Source organism: Lonchura striata, chromosome 13 (genome assembly GCF_050655825.1).
Source record: "Lonchura striata isolate lonStrDom1 chromosome 13, ASM5065582v1, whole genome shotgun sequence".
Classification (NCBI taxonomy): Eukaryota; Metazoa; Chordata; class Aves; order Passeriformes; family Estrildidae; genus Lonchura; species Lonchura striata.
In genome coordinates, this window is record NC_140715.1 from 19,908,034 (window position 1) to 19,926,464 (window position 18,431).

At 53.4% G+C, this 18,431-nt stretch overlaps 1 protein-coding gene across 7 annotated transcripts in view; it reads left to right on the forward strand.

The window, feature by feature from the left end:
* Nucleotides 1-18,431, forward strand: part of ARHGAP26 (Rho GTPase activating protein 26) — a 101,274-nt gene that overhangs the window by 40,105 nt on the left and 42,738 nt on the right. For all 7 annotated transcript variants that reach the window (XR_014958361.1, XM_085591621.1, XM_021541283.4 and 4 more), the window contains 3 exons: nt 8,992-9,028; nt 13,983-14,048; nt 14,695-14,769. Coding sequence is in view for 6 of the 7 variants with exons in the window: in XM_085591621.1 (XP_085447747.1) it covers nt 8,992-9,028; nt 13,983-14,048; nt 14,695-14,769 (178 nt within the window). In the remaining variant the exon portion in view is untranslated. The remainder of the gene's footprint in view (nt 1-8,991; nt 9,029-13,982; nt 14,049-14,694; nt 14,770-18,431) is intronic.

An 18,431-nucleotide genomic window follows, 5' to 3' on the forward strand; every position in this document is an offset into this window, starting at 1 on the left:
TGTGGTGCTGAGGGGTGGGTTGGGTCTGCAGGGTGCCTGGGCAGTGGGGGATAATTGAACCTGGATTGCAGCACAGATGTGGAACAGGATGGAGCAGCTGCTTGCAGCAACTTGTTTGTGAGCCTGGGCCCAGAGAGGTGAACCAGCCTCAGGGCAGGGAGCAGGGTGCTTGCATCCAGAGATTTCATGTCATGGTTTGGTGGGAACTTGCTGTCCACCCTTCAGCCTCAGCCTCAGCTGGAGTGACAGACCAAAGAGAGCATACTCACTTTCCTTTCCTCTCTTTTTTACCTCTGCTTTGAGTAGTTTGAGCAGGCAATTCAACAAACATGTAGAAATTCATGGAATAGCTCCATGTTGGGAGAACAAATTTCCCTGCCAATTTAAATAGGCTATTAGAGTATTGTTTCCTACTTTAAATTAAAAATTAAAGTAAATGGTTCATGCTACAATGACTCGCAAAGCCAGCCTCTTCCATTATTTCCTCCTTTATTGGGTCTTACATTTGGTTTTTAGCAGTGATTTACTGTCCTGCTGCAGCCCCACCACCTTCCCTCCCCCAGGGGTTTTTCTTCTCCCAGCTGCAGCCCCAGAAGAAGGTCTTTGGACTCTGTTGTTCTGATAATTTTATTCCTGTGTTCACCCTTGGTTTGTCATTCCTGGCAGATCTGTGTGTGGAGCTGGGCTCTGGAGCATCAGGAGCAGGACTGGGATCTGGAGCAGGACCAGGATCAGGAGCAGGATTGGGATCAGGAGCAGGATTTGGGATTGGGAGCAGGATTTGGGATTGGGAGCAGGATTTGGGATTGGGAGCAGGATTTGGGATGAGGAGCAGGACCAGGATGAGGAGCAGGATTGGGATCCAGGAGCAGGACTGGGATCAGGAGCAGGCAGGCTGCAGGCTGAGGCCGTGGCAGGGTGGATGTGTCCCATGCCATCTCACAACCAGTGCTTGCTGGATGGTGGAAATGGTGGTGGGGAGTGCTGGCACCCCTGGGCTGGGGTACAGGCAGGGCTGAGGGTTTCCCAGGGAGGTTTTGAGTGTTGTGGAATTTCAGGTCCTGTCTGGAGAGGGATAAGCATTCTGCTGCAGTTTTGGAGAGGGACACCAAGAGCTTTTAAAGCCCCGATGGGCTGACTCCCAGGTCCAGGAAAGAACTTGTGCAGCATCCCAGGATTGGTGCACGAAACCTCTGCAGCCACCCTGGGCTTAGGGAAGTCTCTCTGGGAGAGGAGGGGTGGGACTGTGTCCCCTTTCTGCTGCTTTCCCCAGAGCCCCCACCTGTGCCCCGGTGCAGATGGGGGATTGAAAGGGGTCTCACCTCAGGGATGTCCCAGTCCTTAAAAAAGCTCCAGGCAGTGGTGATCGAGCCAGTCCTGGCACGAAGCCACCACTTGCTCGGAGCACCCAGGCAGTGTCAAACCTCTTTCACAGAGGAGGAGCGCCAGGCACGGCTGCATTACGGTTATTTTAAAAATAAAGATGACACTGCCATTTAAAATTAGGCTGGTTTTGATGTGTTGAGAGCCCGTGTTCGTCAGCAGACGTTGGGAGGAGGAAGGGTGTGTGTGCTGGCTGGGGCTGGCCGGGCTCCAGGCAGAGCTGCTGGAGGAGGATGTGCAAGTTGTTGCTCAAGCATCCTAGAAAACTTGGGGGAAGCTTAGAGCAGTAGAAGTTTTCACTTTTAATCAGTTATTTGAGTGATCCCAACATGTCTGCTTCGCTGGACCCGCTTAAAAATGCTGCTCTGGGAAACTTTAGGCGCTTTAGTTATTCCAGAAATGTATTTTGTTGGAGCAGTTGACCTTTAGCTGTGTTATTCCGAGGCTGCTGCATATCTGACTCCCCCCGCTCCCACGCACCCCCCAGAGTGGCTGCTGCTGCATTCCCTGTTCAGAGTGAGCCATGGGAAGCTGACAGTTTGACCCAGGTAATTTTTTCCCTCGTTCTGACCCAGGTGATTGTTTCCTTGGGTGACAAACACAGTTATATAACTGCGCTGAGCTAAGCAGCCCAGCTGGCTGGCGGGGAGCCCGGCTGGCCTCGGCTCCAGAGGCCCTTGGGAATGCCTGCACTTGTAATAAAATGTGGGCTTGTTTTTAATTAGAACCATCCTTTAGCTCGGCTCCGAGAGATGGAAGAGTAAGACCCATGTAGGTGGTTCTAAGCCCCCCCCAGATGCTTCAGTTTTGATAGATTTTTCTCTTCTGTCTTTTGATCAGGCCCAGGGTATAAGTTTGAAGCTGAAATTTATGTTGGAAGGAAGGAGCAGGAGAGAGAAAGGGGGACACCAGGTGGGAGATGACTCCAACTGTGATGAGCAGTAGGTTGGGAGGAAAGGAAGGAAGGAAGGAAGGAGCTGCCAGGGTCCCTGGCCACCCTCTTCCAAATGAACAGCTTCGTCTGCATGACATAAAGCAGCATTTCACAGTGGGTTTCTGCTGCCCTGCCAAGTTCTCCACTTGGGGAAGTAAGGCGTAATTTTCCCTCCCCTCCTGCTGCAGAGAGGTTTGCAGGGATGTGGGCTGGGAGAGATCATACTCCTATCTATATCCTTCTGGCTCTCAGAGCAGGGAAGGTTATTTCTAACCACAACACAGTGTAGTCTAGCTCTGAAAATCCTGCCTGTAGTACAGAAACCTGGCTCTCAGACAGAAATAGAACAGGGCTGATAAGGCAGAGCCAGAAACAAGGGCTGATTTCATCAAGGTTGCCAGGTGTCCTGCTTTTTAGCAAGGAAATGGGCTTTTTGTACATGAGCTTTGCTGGGTGCTGCTCCAGGGCTGTGTCCCGTGAAGCAGCTTTGCAGTGCCGAGCTCAGGGGCAGTCTGCAGGGTCCACCTCCTCCTTTTCTTCTTCCTTCTCTCCATTCTTCCTCTGACCCCTTCCCTGCTGCCGCAGGGACAGGATACAAGGTGCTCCCCTGCCCCTGTGGCATCTCTGGGGGATCTCTGGGTGCCAGAGCTCCAGCCCTGCTCTGGCCATCCCTGTGCCCGTGGAGGGCCCTGCAGGACAGGGTCAGGCACATCCCTGGTGTCCTGGTGAGGATGGCACCAAGGGAAAGACTCGTGGCTTGTGCTGCAGGGCAGTGGGGGTGTGGAGAGGGGCGTGGGGGATCCCCAGCGCTCCCTGCTCGGGGTGCTCAGGGTGCTGCAGGCACCCAGCAGCAGCTGAGTCAGTCAGGGTGGCCAGGCTCCAGCTGGAGCACTGCTCTTCAGCCCTTCTGCCCTTGTAAGAGGGTTGCAAAACGCTCGTGTGGAATGTCTGTGCTCCTCCTGCCATGGCTCCCCAGACTGTCCCAGCATGGCTGGGAAGCCACTTGGGCTACCAGGTCTGAGGGAAAATCATATCTATTTATGCCCGTTAGGCTTGTGCATCTCTGGAGCTGAAAGACTCATTCCTGGCTGTTTTGAGGATTTCTGAATATGAATCACAAGGAAATTGCATAACACTGCAGCATTTCCTCCCACTGCTCTGGACCTTGCAAACACCCGCTCCCCCAGGGAGGCCAGGGAACTCTGGCCCATTCTGAGAGTCCAAATGGAAAGTCTGCCTTGAAGGGAAGCACCAGTGCAAGGAGTGCAAGGTGGAATCTTCCACGCCAGGGCATGAAATTAAATCCTCCTTTGATGGAGATCCCCCTCTCTGCACACCGGGCTGCTGGCCTCCTGGTCTCCAGTGCTTTCCTTAAATCCCTCTTCCCTCTGAGCAGCTGGACAATCCTTCCCTCTAGATTTTAGCCATCAGGCAGAATTTCATGCCAGTGCTGGAATTTGAAGGATTTTGGGAACTGTGCAGCCTCCAAGGGATGCAGCTTAGGTTGGGCCATTTTGGGTCCTAAACTTTAAAGGAAAGTGAATGAAACTTAAAATGAAGCAAGTGCCATAGGAAATCATAGCCCATGTCTTGTGGAGGTTAATGAGCATCATGAGCAACAGTGTGACCCCTGAAATGAGGAAATAAAAATGAAATTGCTCAACATCATCTTTTTGTAGTTCCCCTTCCAACCCTCATACTTCCTTTTCCTTTTCTTTTCCCACAGTCCCGTGTCAAAAAACCACTCACATACCCATCTGCTCTTTGCACATCCCATGTGCAATTTGTTTAGGATCAGGCTGGAAAACTGATGGGTTGAATTCCTCTTGATTTGATGGGTTGAATTCTTGGGTCAGGTTGTAAAAGTGATAGGTTGAATTCTTCTTGATTTGATGGGTTGAATTCTTGGGTCAGGTTGGAAAAGTGATGGGTTGAATTCTTCTTGATTTATCTGTGCACCAGCAGGAGGTGCATCAGATGATGAAGAGTGGCTGTAGGACTATTTTAGGCTCTGGATGGTGTCTGAGGGGTGTTTCAGGCTCTGGGTGGTGGCTCTTGGTGGCTGTAGGAGTATTTCCAGATGGTGTCTTTCAAAGGATTTCAGATCAGGAAAATCCACAGCCGATGTTTGCATGATGCACAGCTGCAGAGTCGGGTGTGTGGCAGTGGCAGGGCTGAACTCGGAGGGGGCAGGAGCAGGTGCAGCACCTGCATTGCTGCCTCTGCCTCTGCCCAGGCTTTGCTCCATGAGCAGTTTGGGACACAGATCCAGGAGCAAACACTGGGTGTGAGTGAGTGACTCCCAGCTCATCCCTGGGCTCCAGGGGAGCAGGGAGCTGCCTCCTGGGCTGTGTGCTTCTCTGCCACACCCTCGAACATCTTAGGGCTCTTAATCATCCCTATAAAACCATTTCCTCTGCAAAACATAGCATCTGTTTGGTGAAATGTCTCAGCAAAGGAAATAACTGGTTCTTTGATGAATTATCTTAAATATCAAGTTCATAATTGAGCATAATGCAAGTGTCAAAGTAGTCATGAGTTGTTACTGCTCTCATAAAATTCATCTTTCTGGATTACTTACAGATGCATCTTGGAATTTTTCAATAATAGCTTGTAAAGGCCTTCTTTAAGCTTCCAGACAGCAATTATCCTGCAGGAATGAAGCAGCAGTAGCTTCTGCTAAAAAAATTATACAATCTGGTTTTGTTCAGGATATTTGACCATCTACAGTAGGAGTTTGGCAAACTAAATACAAGCTACCAAGGTCTGTAAGTTTTTTACTATCTTAATATATATTTTTTCTATATACATCACTTCTGAAACTGCCTGGGAGGATATTTTGGCTCTGGAAATACAATCAAATGGGAATAATTAGTGAGAGTGATATGTTAAAGCATGGCAGTGCTGCAGGGCAGGGATTTGTCTCCACGTTAGTCACTAGTCCCAATCTGGGAGTTTTATAACCCAGCCTGTTCTCACACGTGTCCACGGGCCCTTCACCTCCCAGCAATGCTTCTTCCCTCTGATTTCCCACCCTTTCTCAGTGACTAATACTGGAAAGTGAAAGAAGTTTTTGATTGCATGAGAAGCTCTCTCCAGAGCGTGTTAAAAACAGGAAAAACAGTGTGTGGGCACCGAAATACACTCATTTAATGGTGTTTTATTGTCTGGCCTGGTGCTGGGCGATGCGTGTGTCTGCAGAGCTCCCACGAGCTGTGTGTTGGATGCTGTCACCCTGGGAGGTGGCACTGTGCTGTCCCTTCGTGCTCCCCTGGCCCAGAGCTGTGTGTGTGAAGCTGCCACAGCCAGCCTGGGCATGGGGATGCTGCAAATACATCTGAGAGAGAGGGTGAGGGCAGGGGGAAATCAAGTCCAGCACTTGGCAGTTGTGTGGAAGAGGGTTCAGAAGAGCTTTTCCAAGGTGTTCCCAGCCCATCTCTCCTGGGACAGAGGTGCTGCAGTCCTGGGCTCGGTGCCATGTGTGGGGAGTAGCAAGAACCTCTGTAAAATCCTGCACCCTTTCCCAGGGGGAGGTTGGTCCCTCACTGACTCACCTGTGTGTCAGGCTTAATCTTCAAATGCATCCTTCTGCTTTAAGCCCTGCCTGCTATCAGAGCTGTTTTGGAAAGAGTGGAATATCAACATCCCTGGGCAGGGTGACCTTTGCCAAGGCATGAGCTCAAGGGGCTGCCAGCAGAGCAGGGTGACCCTTGGGGCACTGGAGGAGCCTCACTCCTGGACCTCTTATACAGCAGCCCTTTCAACAAACTTGGAAACTTTCTCTGATCCAGAAAAATCTCCTTCTGAAAGATTTGAGGCAGTATGGGAAAAGCATTTCTTGGAAAAGGAAGGGATGTTACAGACCTGGGGCTTGGCTAAAGCCCTGCTGGTGTAGGGTTGTGTTAGGGGATTATCAGAGGCAATGGATAAAAGGTTTCTCCTCGATACCATGGGTGTAAGGTGGCAGTGTCTCTGTGTTTTATGGTTGCTGTTGATCTGTGTGAAACTTCCCTCTTGCTGTGTGCACACTTTGCAATTGATGGCAGAAGCATATTGGGTTTCCTTGTCTGCCCTTTTCCCTTGCTTTAAGAACAGTCTCTGGTGATAACAACCTCTGTTGTGGATCCACACTGCAAGAGCAAATGTGCAGGCAGAGGATCTCCCTGCAGCTGCTGTGCTGTGCCCTAGGAGCTGGAGTGGTTTAGGTTGGAAGGAGCTTAAAACTCATCCCATTGCACCCCTGCCATGGGCAGGGACACCTCCTGCTATGCCAGGGTGCTCCAGGCCTGATCCTTTGCTGTGTTTGGTGTCACCTGTGCGTGGGGGTGAGCCAGGGCACGGAGTCTGGGTGTGATCCCAAGGAAGAGCCATGTGTCTGCAAGCCTTGGAGCCCCCAGTCCCTGCAGTGAGCCCTCAGCAGAGGCTCTGGAGTTGGAGGGAGAAGTTCCTTGGGGAAGGCAGACTCCGTGCTGGGGCTGCAGGGCAGCACTGCTGTCAGGGGAGCCTGCGGGTGTTTTCCTTCCCTCTTTCCACTCATTTAATTTTCTTGATATAAACACTGTTCCTAGAGGAAAACTCACTTGCTGACTGCAGCTGGTTTTGCTGCTGAATCATCCCCTGCTTGCCAGATGTGCCTGATGGGTTTTCTCCTGCAAACAATCATCTCTGCTTGGTCTCCTGTTACGTAGCCTGGGGTTGGGAGAGGGAAGATGCTCCTTGGAGGGGTCAGGCCCTGCCCAAGCCCCAGTTTTGAGCTGCTCCATTGGATTTGTGCTTGCCCATTGGAGCTGGAGGAGCTGATCCAGGGTGTGCCCAGCAGGGCAGCTCAGGAGCGGCCGTGTCTGGGTGACCTCCAGGGAAGGGATCTGTTTGTGTGCCCTGCTGGTGGTCTGCCCTGTGGCACACAGCCTTGCTGGGTGCTTTTGGAAGGGGTGGCCATTGGGGCAGCCCGGGTGGGCAGCACGGTGAGCTCTGCTGTGCCAGCAGAGCCAAGCTTGGCTCTGACCCTCTGAGAGCATCACAGGCGGCTTCCAGCCTCGTCCTGCAGCTCCTGGGGCACATCCCCATGGCAGGACCCTGTGGGGAGCACAGAGCACCCCGGGCTCCCTGAGGGTGCCAGGGGCTGGGATGCCCGGAGCAGAGCCCTGCAACAGCCTCTGCCCTGCAGCCTCTGCCCTGCAGCCTCTCCCCCTGCAGCCTCTCCCTGCAACCTCTCCCCTGCAGCCTGTCCCTGCAACCTCTCCCCTGCAGCCTCTCCCTGCAACCTCTCCCCTGCAGCCTGTCCCTGCAGCCTCTGCCCTGGTTGCCATCCTCGCAGCCTCTGGAGGCTCGCCCTGCCCGCTGGCTGTTTTGGGAGGCAGCATGTGGTGCCAGCAGCTCCCTTTGCAGGGGCTCCCAGCCCCTCCCAGCAGCTTCAGCAGCCTCTTGTCCTGTCCATGGACACATCCAGGAGTGCTGGGATCTGTGTGTGCAACTGCAATCAATGCAAGTTAATGGCAATTGCAGTTAATGGCAGAAGCATATTGGGTTTCCTTGTCTGCCCTTTTCCCTTGCTTTAAGAGCAGTCTCTGGTGATAACAACCTCTGTTGTTTCATGGATCCACACTGCAAGAGCAAATGTGCAGGCAGAGGATCTCCCTGCAGCTGCTGTGCTGTGCCCTAGGAGCTGGAGTGGTTTAGGTTGGAAGGACCTTAAAACTCATCCCATTGCACCCCTGCCATGGGCAGGGACACCTCCTGCTATGCCAGGGTGCTCCAGGCCTGATCCTTTGCTGTGTTTGGTGTCACCTGTGTGTGGGGGTGTGTTCCTGGGGCACTCTGAGCACTGGAGGATTATTTTAAACCATTTTACTCTGTTGAGCTGGAGAAATACAACCTGTCTGAGGGCTGATCTTCTTAACAGCTTCTGTTGGTATTATCCTGGGCTTTTAAAGTGCCCTCACATCATGATTAAAACCTTCTGCCAGTGTTTTCCCTTTTTATTGTGTTCACTGAAATGTCACTTTAATCTCCAGCAGCCAGTGGTGGTGTGCTGATGGGGGTGGCAGGAGGAGCATGGGTATTGGGAGGCTGGAGAGGCTTGGGATGGAGTCCTGGTGGTGGCTCTGCTGTGGGCAGTGCTGGATGCACTCGGTGCCTCATCCTGCTGCACTTCTGGTGCTCTCTCAGTTGATGCCATTTCTTTTCCTCTGCTGCTCTTTGCCTGACTCGCCTGCTCAGGCTGCACTGGAGGAGGTTGGCAGCTGCTCCCTGCCCCAGCTGCACCTACCAGAGGTTCCTGTAGTGCCCATTAGGGAATTGCCTGCTTTGCTCTGTGTGTGTCTCTCAGGAGAGGAGTCACAGAATCATGGAACAGTTTGGGTTGGAAGGGACCTTTAAAGATCATCCAGTCCAAGCCTACCTTCATTTTGTTTAGGAACCTCTAACTTCTGTTTTTACCTGGTCCATCCCATTTGCATTCTTTCATTTTAAGAGCTGTCCTGGTCAGCATTTTAACACAACTCCAGAGCTGGGCCAGCCCAGCATTTGTGTGCAGAAGGTCATGGTGGTGTTTGGGGACCTGGCTGCTGGGGGAGGTCCTGGCAGCACACACGCTGTGGTGACACCAGCTGTGCCAGCAGCCCCAGCCCAGCTGGAGCAGGGTCCTCACACGGCTCTCTGCTTGTGTTTTCCAGGTGTACAACTCCAACAAGGACAGCCAGAGCGAAGGCAGTGAGTATTTCTTCTCAGCTGGCCCTGAGAGGTGGCTGAGCTGCGGGAGGGGTCAGCAGGAGCTGCTGGTGACACTGGGCTGTGTTGGAGCTGGGGGGTGGCAGGGCCCAGCGTGGGCACCCCAGGGAGAGCTGAGTGTGGCATCCAGCAGCAACCAGGGGCAGAAACCTGCTGGTGGGACCTGGGGCTGTGGAGAGCAGTGCCAGGCAGTCCCTGCACCCCTCAGGGTGTGTCCCCTCCTGCCCCAGTGGCACTGCAGGGGTCTGGTGGCCTTTGGGACCTGCTCCTGAAGCTCAGCAGAGGGATCCGGTGACACCTGGGACCAAGCAGCTCTTCCTTCTGAGCCAGGATGTGCAGGGTGAATGTGTCTTTCCAAAGGGGAATTGGAGCATAAATATAGGAGTAAGGAGGACCTGCCCTGTCAAGATTGTCAACAAGAGCCCTTAAAAATAAAAATCTTATTGTTGTAGTTCAGGCAATCAAAGCCCTGGGTCAAGAAAGCACTTGTTTTTCTTCCTAGAGGAGCAGTTGCACCTGGTCCTGCCTCTTATGTCCTGTGTTTTAAAACCCTTAATTGAGCCATTTCCCAGTAGGTTGGATTTGCCATAATTGCAATACTCCAGCCCCAATCCCTTCCCTGCTTCCCTCAGAGCCAGCAGGCAGGGCCAGGCCCGGGTTGGTGTTCAGTGCTTGGTTCATTTTGGTGCTGCCTCAGACACGACATTTTCATCTGGAGCCCAAGCATTTTTCTCTCAGTAATTGGTATAATTTGCAGCTAATGTTCCTCACACCCATTTCAGCCCTTGCACAAAGCAGTCTTTTCCCCCTCTCTGCTCTCTCCTCTGTGGTTTGTCCTTCCCTTTGATGCTCCCTGGCATGGGCTGCACATCCATCTTTTCCTGCTGCTATCCCCTGGCTCCGAGCCTCCCAGGTGATCCAGCAGAGCCAGAGCTGTGCCTCAGCTGGGAAGGGCAGCACGGCCAGTGCCACGGGGCAGGAGCTCTGCTGGAACAGCTCCTCTGCTCTCTTCTTCCCAGAGGGCAGAAGGAGTCTGTGGGTGCAGAGCCTGGGGGTGGCTCAGCTGGGTGCTGCCTGGCCATGAGCTGTCAGTGCTCTGTGTTCCCTGCACACAGCCAGCTCTGTACCTGCTGCTTTGGCTCAGGATACCATTTTGATGGTCTCTGTTAAAAATGAGAATGGTCCTCCTTGTCTGTCCTTCCTGGTTCTGGGAGCAGCTTGGGACCCCTGGCCGGAGGTGTTTCCCAGCCCTCTGCTTGGGCTGGGCTGCCACTGGTGTGGGCAGAGGGCTGACTGCTTCAGCCTCATGAAATCCCTGCTTCAGAGCTCTGCCTGCCTCCCCAGCCACTCTAAAATTGATCCAGCAGCTGGCTCTCAGCCAGCAGCCCTTGAGACAGGATCTTCCTTTAGGGACTTGCAGTGAGTGTGGGTGGAGGGGGTCTGGATGCAGCTCCTGGCCCTGGGACCCTCCATGCCTCTGCTTCCTCTCCCCGCACTTCTGGGAGGCTGGCAGTGCCCCCAGTGCTGTGGTGGCACTTTCAGAGCACTGAAATTCTGCAGTGTTCTGGCTTTTGTGTCCTGCTGTGTGGCCAGATGGCCGTGGGCCTGTGGGTGATTTGTCCTGGTGTGCTGCAGAGGGGCTGAGTGCTGTCACTGAACCACCAGAGCCAGGGGAATTCAGATGCTCCAATTTGCTAACCAGAAGGACTTGCCCTGCTCCATGGAAACAAATCCTCCAGGCCGTTTGTGCTTATTGCATGGAACAGCACAAAATTCCTCCTTTCCCTTCCTTGCCACCATTTCACTCTCCATCTTCCACGTCCACTCTTGAGTCCCTTTGGCTGCCCTGTCTACTGTGCCCTTGTCTGGGTGCTCTGGCCCTTCCCAGCAATCACACTCATGGAATCACAACATATTTTGGGTTGGAAGGGCTTTAAAGCTCCTCTCTTCCCCTCTCTGCCATGGCAGGGACACCTCCCACTGTCCCAGTTTGCTCCCAGCCCTGTCCAGCCTGGCCTTGGGCACTGCCAGGGATCCAGGGGCAGCCACAGCTGCTCTGGGCACCCTGTGCCAGGGCCTGCCCACCCTCAGTGTAAAAAACTTCTTCCATTTCTCTAACCTCTTCTGACCCTCAATCTTCCTTTCCCAATCTTGGCAGCTCACTGGTAGTTAGAGCCCTGAAAACTCATTCCTGGTAAGACTTGAAAGCTCATTCCTCTGGTCTCTGCTTCATGATTTCCCCCCTCCCCTGTGGTTCTTCCTTCCAAAATGTCTTTGAAAGAGTTCAGACCAGGGATGGTTACATGGCACAGAACGTGTGGTGGGGAGGCAGAGGAGCTGCTTTGACCTTGCAGTGCCCTGACACACAGCTGGAGCCAGGCAGGCTGACAGAGCTGATTCAGCCCCCTGCCCCCTTCCCTTTACACTGATCTGTCACATCAGTGTAAAGGGAAGGAATTAATGGATTAAATAGAAATAATCTGCCAGGCAAAAATAGAAAGGGATGAGAGCAATTCAGTAGCACTTGGAATGTGATGCTGCTGAAGGTCAGATGAGCGTGGGGGTGTGTGGGCAGCAGCTGCTGGCCAGGTGATGTGTGTCACCTGTGCTGATGTAAAATGTTTCTGGGTGGATCCCAGCCTGGGCAGGGCATCTCCTTGGACGCTGCTGCTGCTGGAGGAAGAGCCTGTGACACGTGTGGTGGCCTGGAGCTGAGCCTCATGCCCTGCCCTGAGGAGGGAGAGCCTCAAGGGAGGCTCTTCCCCGTGGCCTTGGCCAGGCAGGGACAGTTCAGGTTGGAAATTTCTCCTCTGGAAGGGCTGTCCAGCCTTGGCACATCTGCCCAGGGCAGGGGCTCCCCATTCCTGGAGGGGGTTTACAGCCATGTGGCTGTGGCTCCTGGGGTCAGGGGTTGGTGGTGGCCTTGGCCATGCTGGGGGAATGGTTAGACTTGATGGCCTTGGGGGGCTTTCCAAACCCAGATGATTCCATGGATCTGTCATCTGGGCAGCAGCAGACCCAGATCTGCCTCTGATCTGGACCATTGAATCATTTGGTAAATGACTGAGATAAAGAGCAGATGCTTTGAGAGGGGAAATCAAGCTTTTACAATGCTCATTAGAAGTGAAATTTAAGGATGTATAAAGGCACTTTGGATATTTAATCAGATATTATTTCTGGTTGTAACTACTACAGATAAATCCCCGACCTTTCCCAGTCCAGAGCCTGACAGTGAGTGGAGGAGAATCTGCTTAGGGGGATTATGCCAGGTCACTCCATCCAGAGGCACTGCTGGGTTCCCCCTCCTGCTGCTGCTGCAGGGAGCTGGGATCCAGCCCTGCCTGCCCGTGGGGCCAGGGTCCTGCAGGGTTATGGGTCATGGAATGGGTTGGGCTGGAAAGCACCTTAAAGATGCTCCAGTTCCACCCCTGCTGTGGGCAGGGACATCTCCCAGTATCCCAGGCTGCTCCAAGCCCTGTCCAACCTGACCTTGGGGGCCCAAACACGCAAGGGGCTCAGGGAAAACTGCTGCTCTGTGGGATGAGTTGGCACCTCCAGTGGGTGGCAGAGAGCCTGAAGCAGTGATGCAAACTGTCAGCCCCACACAGGGATACCCACAGGTCAGGGTCACAGTGCCAAGGCTGATCAGACCTGCTGAACTGGCTTTGCTGGAGCAAGAGGGTTTCCACACCATGGGTTTGAGCTCCTCAGGTACCCTTGTGTTTATCAGCGGCCTTGGAATGGCAGCTGTTGGGTGCCTGCTGCTGATGGCACCTTGGGTTTGTGCTGCATCCATGCTGAGAGCCTTAAGGGTGCCCAGCAAAGGCTCTGCAGCTTCTGGGTTATTCTCACATCCTATGGCGTGTTGGATTTGTGCTGCATCCATGCTGGGAGCAGTGAGGATTTCCAGCAAAGGCCCTGAACCTCCTGGTTATCCCCACTCCTGTGGCACAGGCATCCTGCAGCTCGTGTGCTTGTGTTGGCTCGGCGCTCTGGCCCGCGTGCCCAGAAAAACAGAATGGAGCTGCTTTCCTTTGCACTGCTGTGGGTCCCTGTGCCTATCATCAGACAAAGCCCACCCCCAGCAGAGGATTAGGAAGAGGCTGTGAGCTGGCAGCTGCCCATGGATGGGGCACGGGAGCAGGGGAGTGCAGAGGAGGGATGCTGCACGTGCCTTGCAGAGGGCACTGCCAGCCTGGGCTCTGCTCCCTGCCCTGCCCTGAACGAGCTGTGTCTGTCACATCACAGCATTCCCTGGGCTCTGGGGGCCTTGCCCACCCTTCCCTGAGGGGTTCCTGCGCTGTGGAAGGTTTCCCAAACCTTTCTGTAGGGAGGAACTAATTTTCCATAGCAAGTGGCTGGCTGTGGGCGGTGTTTTCCAGGCAGTGGTGGAAAACTCTCTGTGGGATGAATTCTTCCAGCAGGTGTTGGGATCCCTGTATTAGCAACTCCTTGAACCTAGGAGTGAGAACCTGCATTGGCACAGGTGAATTGAGTTGTACATCCCATTAACTCTCATGTTTTAGCTCTCACTCTTGGACAGAGGCAAGGCACCTCATGTGCCATTCTCAGGGATTTGTTGTGTCCAAATCTACAATTTCATTTCTTTCCAAGCAACCCACCATCAACTTTCCAGACAAATTGGGTTATGTCACCTTGATCCTAAATTAATTTGTGTCCATCTGCACTGGTAGATGCCTGGCAGAGCCCAGGGCAGGCCTGGTTCAGAGGCATGTGGAGGCTGGAATGATGATCAGTGCCTGTGTTTGCCAGGGTTATGCTGGTACAAACTGCTGTTCTTGTGTTTTTCTGCCCTCATTTATCTCCTGTGGGCAGCGATGCGTTGCTGGGATGGCAGGGATTCAGGAGGAGCCTGGTGCTCCCTGTGAGCCTGCCCTGCCAGCTGCTCACCCTGCTCTCTGCCCTTCCCCTGCAGCTGCCCAGCTGGACAGCATCGGCTTCAGCATCATCAAGAAGTGCATCCACGCCGTGGAAACAAGAGGTAGGGCAGCCTCAGGCTGGGCTTGCTGTGGGGCAGCTGTTGGCAGGGGAGCAATTGCTCTTCTGCCCTTTTCATGGACAGAATGATTCATGAGCCCTTGCAGCCACATCAGACAAACCCAGAACTTGCTGGGGCCGATGCTGGAAGCGTTTGCCCCACGGCTGGGCCAGCAGGGACTCACAGACACAGGGCAGAGATAGCAATAACAGCCTGGCTGTGCAGAGGGGGTGTTCACTTCAGCATCCTTCCTGCAGGAATGCTGCCCAGCACGTCCTCTCGTGTGGGATTCTGTCCCCAAAACCTCTTGTGAGTCTCCTCGTATCCAGGTGGGATTGTCCCAGCCCCGCAGGGGGAGGTCAGATGCAAAAGGCTCAGACCTCAACCTGAAAAACTCGACACAGCAAAAAATTTCCCCAGATTATCCTGGTTCAGTGCAGATGCTGCATGGGGCTGCCATGGCTGTGGGAAGGAGGAAAAGTGTCCTCAGATCCTTATTCCTGAGCTAACTGGGGGTAACACTTCTAATGAAAGGATAGTGAAAACCTTGATATCAACCCCAAATTTTACCATCTTTTATGGCTTTGTATTTGATAGGTGAGAAGGTTTCATTGTGACCTTGTGCTAACAAGTCCCTTGTCCTTCCTAGGGATCAATGAGCAGGGGCTCTACCGGATCGTCGGGGTGAACTCCAGGGTTCAGAAGCTGCTGAGTATATTGATGGGTGAGTGTCTGGAATTTTGGTAAAGGCAAGTGGCCTGTGCTGCTTTGAGCCTGGCCAAGCAGGAGCAGAGGCTCTTGTGGGGGTCCCTAAGGGTGGTGACTGTGCCCTTAGGACCTGGTCGAGGCCAGGCAGTCCTGGGCACCGTGGGCAGCTCTGAAGGTAGGGCTCGTGCAGGACTGGCTTCACCAGGTCCTGCTGCAGTCACTGCTGTCCTGCTCACACATGCTCTGAGTTCTGGCAGCCTACCCAAATGCAAACCAAAATCTTCAAAGAAATAGTGAAAGCTTTGGCTTTTCATCTCCTACCTGCCCCCTTGTTCCCAGCACCCTTTGAAATGATTTTCTCCTGGATGTTGCATGCTGCCCCTGGCTGTTCTTGCTTTCCCCATGGACTTTCTTGTGCCTGTTTATCTCAGTCTTGCCCAGTTTTCCAGCATGTGTTTCCCTCATGGCTGAGGCATTGGATCCTGCAGTTCTGGATGCTCCAAGCTGCTGAGTCTTGGCACAGCAGAGGTTTGTTCTGGCTGTGGGGACAGAACCATTTCAGCCCTGACCTCACAGGCAGCATTTCAGTCCCTCAGCTGCAGCCCTGGACCAGTCTGTCCATCTGTCCAGACATGCCTGAGACACAACAGTGGAAGAGAGAACAGAGCTGGGCTGGAGCAGGGCAGCTGCCCTTGGCCAGTTCTGTGTGAGGCTGCTCAGACTTGGCAAAAGCACAGATGGAAGGGCTGTAGGAATAGGGAAACAAATGCTTACATATTTGCTAGTGCCCTATTGAATGTGTTTGTTCCTCCTTGGGGTAAATGCCTGGCATTTCTGGTCATCTTCTTCCCCTTCACTTACTATTTCCCTTTTCTACATGATTTCCTTTTCCTCGTCCTCACAAAACTCCAGTGCTCCTTTCTCTGTATATTTCTTCTTGCAGAAGGTTTTTATCTGTTGTGTTTCAACATCTTTTCCTTCTCCTTTTCCAATTCCTCTTTCTTTCCTCACACTAAGGTGTTCAGTGAGCAAAGCCCATGGTGGCTGTTCCAGCTGTCAGTGTTAAGCTGTGGAAATAGATAATCCAGGTGATTGCAGTAGAAGGGCAGGGCCCAAATCTGGGTGCAGGGAACCTCTTTGCTGTGGCATTTGGAAAGTTCACTGCAGTCATGAGAGCTGGTGATGGTGCTGTTATTAGAGAGGTTTGGCACAGGCTGGGGCTCTGAAGGTGCCCTGCAGTCCCAGGGCTGTGCTGTGGCACACACACGGTGGGCACGGGGACAGCACCGGTCCAAGAGCACTGCTGATAGAAACAGGCTGGCCTGGTGCCCCGGAGCAGGTCCTGGCAGGTCCTGGCAGGTCCTTGGGTGATGCTCATCACACATCCTGCAGGTGGCAGGGCCATGGACCTCGCTCTGTCACAGAGCTGTCAGTGCTGGTGTCAGTCCCCAGGCTGTGACAGATGGCAGAACTGGCCTGGGTGAAGAGCTCTGCAGAGCTGCGAGGGATTCAGTTTTGGACCCCATCCAGCATCCATTATCTCCTCAGCCTCTGAAGCCACTCAGCTGTCGCCCTGGTGGCTCATAAGGAGGTGATAAATCGCTGCTGCTTTTCCTTTGTCCTGGTGTGTCCTCCTTGGTTGGTGGTGCTGGAGGCCCTGCTGGAGGCCAGTCGGGGCTGGCAGTGGGACCCCTCTTGGAATCCCCCAGGTGTCGATCTTGGGGTGCTTTGCAAACCCATGGCTCCATAGTTTCTCAAACTGTGGGGGATTAAATCCCCATTGGCCCCGTGTTTGGGCTGTGTGTGCAGTCAGTGTCACACAGAAACGTGTCCCTTGTCAAACCCCATCTGTTCTCGCTGCCCTCGGGCTCCCTGTGAATGGAGGAGCCAAGCTGTGCTTCCACTGTCAGCTTCCCCTTATATTTAGAAATGAATGTGGGCAGTGGTACTGCTTCACATGCAGTTGAAATGGCAAAAAGATCGAGTTTCCCTGAGCTGCTGTCAGTGGCTGTGCCTTGGGCAGGGTGTCCTGCAGGAGGTTTCTGTGGTGGCCCCAGGGCACTGCCCCTGCCCTGGGTTGGGTTTCAGGGCAGATCCTGTCGGGGTCTGCTCTGGAGTGAAGCAGTGAGGGGTGCTCCCAGGGCTGCTGGGGGGCAGATCATCTCCCCAGCATTCACTGGTACCATGTGCCACCAAAATGAGGGCAAAACCCAACAAATAACCAAACTTTCATCACTGGGGGCTCCCACGGGAGGGTTCATTGTGGGGCCCCAGCAGGTCTAAACTCTGCAGAAGATGAGTTACAGCATCTGATCTGCTCTTGCTCCTTTGCCACGTGGGCCATAAGGGCTGGGAGTGGGGCTCCTTGCAGCCCCTCACTGCTGGGCTGTGGCATCCCTGAGGCAGTTTTGGAAGTCTCTCCATGACAATCACACTGGGGTGATGAGCTGCTTCCCCGGGTTGTTCCCCTCACCCTGGAGAAATTTAGAAATCTGTGAGGGACGTCAGATCAGGGATTGGCAGCAGGAAGCAGCTGCAGGGTTCATGGTGGCTGGGCTGTGGGTGCTTTTGCAGCCCCTGGCCCAGCTCCTGTGGAAGGCTGTCCTTGTGGGAGGCAGGGCTGGCACGGCCCCGCTGCCTGGGGAGACAGATGCTGCAGCTGCAGCCCAGGCACAGCTTCTTGCAGACTCATGAATTTGAAGGTCAAGGGGAGCTGATTAACTGCTCTGAGCCTTTCATGGGACTGACTGTGGAATTTCACCTCCTGTTCCATGATCCTGCCTAGAAGCTGCTGGGGGAGCCTTTGCAAAGACATGCTCTGAAGCTGTTTGTTCTACTTTTCTTAAAAAGCTTTTTGTAAAAAAATAAAAAAAGATGGAACTTCTGTTTTTTTTTTTTTTTTTTTTTTTTTTTTTTTTTTTTTCATTTTTTTTTTACTGTGCCAAACTTATTTGACTCCTTATCTTAGAATTCTCTCCTTGTAAAGGCAGTGCTGTAGGAAGTTTCCCGGGCAGTGAGTCAGGAGGATGGAGGTCATTTGTGTGATTGCTGAGACACACGTGATCTTTGTGTGAATATGCATTTCTTATGTATTTACTTTTCCAAGCACCTCTTGATATTTCTTTAAATTAAAATAAATCCTTTGCCCCGAAGGGAAAGCTGAACTCTATACTCTATATTAAGTAGGTTAAAAATTGCCCAATGCTTACATGGGGCTTTAAAATTCAAAAGTACATTATTTGTGTCTGTGAAGAGGTAAAAAACCCCTGAGCTGATCCCGTGGGAGCAGATGGTGTTGGCAGCTGTGGCTGTGTCCCCCTGGGCCCTGGGGACAGTGGGAGCCCTGGCACCCAGGGACACTTGGCACTGGTGGGACCCACACCAGGGACCCCCACGGGGGCTTCCCTGGGGCTCTGCTGGGAGCAGGATCCTGGCTGAGCTTCCAGGTGGAGTTAGCAAAGACCATTCACTGGTGGGGCAGCATGCAGGCAGGAGAGATGGGCACACGGGGCACTTCCATGCCAGGCTTTCCATGGCCTTGGTTTGGTGCTCCTGGCCTGGATTTGATGTTCCTGGCCTGGGTTTGATGTTCCTGGCCTAGGTTTGGTGCTCCTGGCCTGGGTTTGGTGCTCCTGGCCTGGGTTTGGTGCTCCCGGCCTGGGTTTGGTGCTCCCGGCC